Here is a 5,067-nt window from a genome sequence, read left to right as displayed (position 1 = left end):
TTTTTTTTTTTTTTTTTTTTGGTACAGGGGATCGAAATCCAGGCCTTACACTTGCAAGGTAGGCAGCGGAACCACTGAGCTAAATCCCTGGCCCTTCAACTTACTTTCAATGCATTCTCTATCTTAAACCTAAAATGACCTTTAAAAATAACAAACATGATCATGGTACAATCCCTCCCTCACTCCCCATGTCCTCCAGATATTGCCCTGCCTATCCATCATGCCTTACCTTGTGTTATCTGTCCCCTCAGTTTCTGGCTGTAGCCACCCTGCTCTTCACTTCTTTTCTACCCTAGGACCTATGCATAGACGGTTTCCTCTACCTAGAAAATTCCCTCTACTTTGAGTCCCCTGCCTGCCTTAGCCTACTTAACTTCTACTCACCCTTCGGATCCTTACTTAAATGACACTTCACACTGGACAAAGCCTGCATTCTACCCCCAGACTAATTCAAATTCTGATAGGTCATGGCAGATTCTGTCAGTGTATCACTAAATTATCAACCTCAGGGAGGCAGTTTTTGTACTTTATTCATCAAAACTCAATGATGGGCCTAGGGATTTAGCTCAGCGGTTTGGCCACATGCCTCACAAGCACAAGGACCCGAGTTCAATCCCCGGTACCAAAAAAATCAAACAAACAACAACAACAACAAAAACTCAATGCTGAACCCAGTATTTAACTCAGAAATAGGTCTGCTTTTAGTAGAGCAACCAATCTTAGCTGCCTTGCTAAAGTGCAAGCTCTTCAGCAAGAGTCTTAGGGAAGCAGTCTGCTATAGTAAAAGGAACATGACCTTTGGTCCATATTTCCAAATCCAGCTATCACACCATTATCTTTAGATGCATGATTTCTCAAGTCTCAACTTCATCTGTAACAATGGCACTGTGAAGGCTATGAAAATAACATGCGAGTACACCGAGCTGCAAACGCTCCTTGGATCTTTCTTCCCAGGTGTATCTTTGTGTCGCAAGAGCTCTAGCAACTGCTCTCCTCTTCCAACCTAGTTCATCTATCCCAGGACATGGCTTCCTTCTCTACCACTTGGCCTACATTGATACCACCGTGAAGAAATGTACAAAAATGCCGTGGTGCGCAAGAGACTAAAGATTTGTTAGGGGCAGGGGAAAAGGGGGATGGAATGAACAGGGTACAGGTTAAGAGTATCCACTACATACCAGGCATTTTCATACATCAGAGGTCATCTAATAGTTAACAAATGGAAATCTGATTCTACAGTTGAGGAAACTGAGGCCCAGAGAGGTTAGCCGTCTCACCCATGGTCTCAGAGCAGGTAACTGGTAAAGGCTCTGACTTAAACAGGTTTCTGTTTCTCCATGGCATTTGCTCCTGCCACCCAGGGCACTACTTCCAAAATAATTCTCTTCCTCACTCTTGCTTCTGGGTAAGTGTGCTTTCAAAGTCCCAAGACATCTTGATGTAAATTTAAAGTTAACCTGACTCTGGCCTATGTGAAAAGAATCAGGTAACTCAGTAATATTTGAGCACACAATGTCCTGAAGGAATCACACATGTTGAAGTCTTTATTTTTTTATGTATGTATGTATGTATTTGATTTTTTGAGACAGGGTCTCACTATGTAGTTGAGACTGACTTGGAACTCACTATGTAGTCCAGGCTGGTCTCGAACTCACAGCAATCTTCCTGTCTCAGCCTCCTGAGTACTGGGATTAAAGGCATGCACCACCACGCTGGGCTCACTTTATTTTTTTTTAAAGCTAGATGTTGCTTTAGAAAAACTATGAATTCAAAATGCCCATACCAAAATGTTGGCTGTAAAGTTTTTTAAATTAAGCTTTAATTTAATGAATGAAGTGTAATTGGTTACTAGCTTTCTGCGAGCCTAAGTGAATTTACAAAAAATGAGAGATGAGGACTAGTAGAAGAAAGACACAGGAAATTGTGTCCCCTCTCTCTGAAATGTTACCCCAGATCTGGGTTTGAAACAGAACTGAGCTCCTGACCTCTCACATAGTCCATCCCACCACACACCCTACCTACTGTAGTTATTTAATGTGTAATTCTCCCACTACTTGCGTCTGAATCTCCTGGGACACTTGCTGGCGTCACCTCCTGGGGCCCACTCCAGGCCCACGCAATGAGATTCTCTGAGGATGGTGCCCAAGAATCAGCATTTTAACTCGCACCTTTAGATGCTTCTGGATCATCCCAACATTCACCACAAGAACAGTTTCAGGAGCTTGGTAAAAATGTAAAGATCATGGTGGTCCCATATATTTATTTCAAGAGAATATTGTTTTTTGAACCTTAAAATTTTAAAATAATAAATAAATACTTTTTATCCCAGCTACTCCAAAGGTAAAATATATTTATTTCTACATGGGGGAAATCAAATCTTGAAATGTATTAACATGCCATTTCCCTTAATGAGTCAGAAACTGACTGCCTAAATTTGCAGTCTCAGTAAGCTCCTTAGGAAGAAACTCCCGACTCAAGCACTGATTGCCTATTGGGGACACTCTTATTTCTCTTTTGCACAGCCCTGGGAAAGGTAATTTTTAAGATAAGTTACTTCCTTTTCTTATTCTTTGAGCCACTGTTAAAGCCAGTCCTCAAATCCACTCTTGCTTGCTCCCCAACCCATTAGAATCCTGGACACAAGAAATTAAATTTTTAAAAAGGGATCCAAGAGTTGATAGTCCTAGACTCACCTCCAATCTCTCACCAGGTTAGCAGGTCTCTCAGTTCTGTGGCTTCCTGAGACTTGCCCCAAATTTGAGCCCCCTGAAACTTGAGGGCTGCGTCACCCCCCAGGTGAGGATGCCCTTCTCAGACCTACTAGAATCACAGTGCTTGGTGAGCAATGAGAGTTGTATCACCTTGGAAACACAACAGCAGGCTTCCCAAATAGGCACAGAGAGATTATTTTTTAAGCACCATATAAACAGGGTTTCTTTTTTATCCACAAATGGAAGAGAAGAGTTACAAGTCAAAATTGTCACTGACTGACTCAGAAATAGCTTTAGGTAAGAATAGTCTTCAGTCTGACAAAATGCAAATTTGTGTATTTTGCTAACTAAACTAAGAGTTGGGAAACGGAGCAAAAATATCCCCTCCTCAGATTTGTTTTTCTTCCCTATATGGAGCAGCTTCACTTAGTAAACTAGTCAGGGCCACTGCTGAATACAGTCAGCATCTGTGTACAGAACAGTAAATATTAGATGTCAAATTACTTTTGTCATTTGTAAAAGTCCTCATTTTTAGGGAAGTCTAGAAGATACACTCATAGAAGGCATTCTGAACCTTAAAAATGGAAGTGCTTGCTTTGATGCAAATGGCTCTGTGTGTGTGAGAGAGAGAGGCTAGGAATTTCTCTAGACTAGTGTTACTAGTCATTTAGCCTTATAGTTAGTATATAGTATACCGTCCCTACGGAATGACCAGGTGAGTGGAGTCAGTCTTTGCTCATTGTCCATACTGAACAGACTAATCAACACTGATCCGATGATGACCCCTCCTCTTGTTACTGTCTTCACAAAAAATTCTACCAGATTTACAGAGTGCCTCTTCTGTGCCAGGCAGGCTCCAGAAGAATAAAGATGAATGAAACAAGTGTTCGGATTTATTGCCAATTTCTAGATCTGGGTGCGTATCCTCGCCTTTCCTCTTGACCCTGCAGCCCAGCAGGCTGGCTGTCGGTACTGGTCCGAGTACTCCACCTCTCGGGGGCTCTCCCTGCAAACTCCCAGGCTGGCCCCGGGAACCGCTGGAGCCAAACGCTCAAGTTCGCTCTGGAGCCGCGGCGCCCGCTGGGCGCGGAGAGAACCCAGGACCCCGCAGCGCCGGGCCCCGCGCCCACTTACTTTGCCGCTGTCGCTCACACCAAGGAGGTGATCTCGAAGCACCTCCATGGGAGAGGTCGACGTGGAGTGGACGAAAGTCCCTCGGAAGATGTGAGCCAGGGGCGGCATCTCGGCGGCGCACAGGTCGGCGCGGGGCGCGGGTCCTTGCGCGGTGGGCGGCTGCGGAGCACACAGGATCGGCCACGTCCTGTGCCCGCTTCCCCGGGCGATCGCCTGCCCCCTGCAGGCCGCGCCCAGGGGTGGCTCCCTGCCTCCCCGATGCCAATAGGATTTTCCTCCAGCAAGTTGGCTCCCGCTCCGCTCTCCGGTGGGGTGTGGTTTACTCCCCACCCCAGCGTTAGCTCTGGATGTGTTAACTCCTGCAGCTGTCAAATCTACCGCCTCTGCTTTCTTTAGTCGCCACACCTGGACTTGTGTCTGTCTTCTCTGCCCCAGACACAGAGTCAAGTAATTCCTGAACTTGTAGCCCCTGGTTCTGAACGAACTTCCGCAAGTTCATGGACAGGTGAAAGGTCTCCTCTCCCATGACCAGTTAGTTTCATTTTCAGTTTCTGCGCGGCCGCAGAGAGTGTCTTCGTCCTCAAAGGAGGATCTGGACACTCGTCTTACAAAACTGTCCAGAACTGCTCATTCATGTGGACCCCAGAGTTCCTCTCTTTCTTGAAGCCAATGTTTTGGTTCCTGAGCCTGTTCACAAACAAATCCAATACTAATTTTGCTCATGTCTGAAATAAATGCCCTTGTTTACTTCTAGTTGTACACGGGGAGAAATTTCTCAAGCCACATAGCTAGGCAGTGGAGTAGCCCAAGGTGCAGGACTGGGGATCAGAAGGCTAAGAAAGCGGGGGTCATTGGCTCTGCGAAAATGGGAAAGGGACCTGAAGATGGGGAGACGGGAGAGGAAGGGAAGTAACAAATATGAAGATGCAGTAAGTGTACTTACCACTTCCCCTATGGGAGTGTTTATCGTGTATCACAGACATAAACCGATTCAAAAGAGGCTCTCAGTTTCTGATCTCCCTTGTGGAAGTGAAGCTTTCTCAGGTTGTTGTGAAGCCTCAAAAATCACCATTCCTTCCTCAGACAACATCACAGGCTCCTTGAGTCAGCTCCCTGGGGGAGGGCCAATGGTTCCCTTCAAGGCCTTCAAACACCCGATTCCTTCTGCTTCTGTTTCCAGCGGATCCTGATGTGACTGCTCTTATCCCTCGTATGTCTCCAA

At 45.6% G+C, this 5,067-nt stretch overlaps 1 protein-coding gene across 1 annotated transcript in view; it reads right to left on the bottom strand.

Annotated features, from left to right (window-relative positions):
• Positions 1-4,036, bottom strand: part of Gda (guanine deaminase) — a 76,608-nt gene extending 72,572 nt beyond the window's left edge. Inside the window, exon 1 of the mRNA XM_010638443.3 lies at positions 3,846-4,036. Within this exon, the coding sequence (XP_010636745.1) occupies positions 3,846-3,953 (108 nt within the window). The 5' untranslated portion in view covers positions 3,954-4,036. The remainder of the gene's footprint in view (positions 1-3,845) is intronic.
• Positions 4,037-5,067: the final 1,031 nt, after the last annotated feature.

Source organism: Fukomys damarensis, unplaced genomic scaffold (genome assembly GCF_012274545.1).
Source record: "Fukomys damarensis isolate Sample0158 unplaced genomic scaffold, DMR_v1.0_HiC HiC_scaffold_31, whole genome shotgun sequence".
NCBI lineage: Eukaryota > Metazoa > Chordata > Mammalia > Rodentia > Bathyergidae > Fukomys > Fukomys damarensis.
Note: the sequence above shows the minus strand (reverse complement) of the source record. Positions and strands in the feature narration are given on the sequence as shown.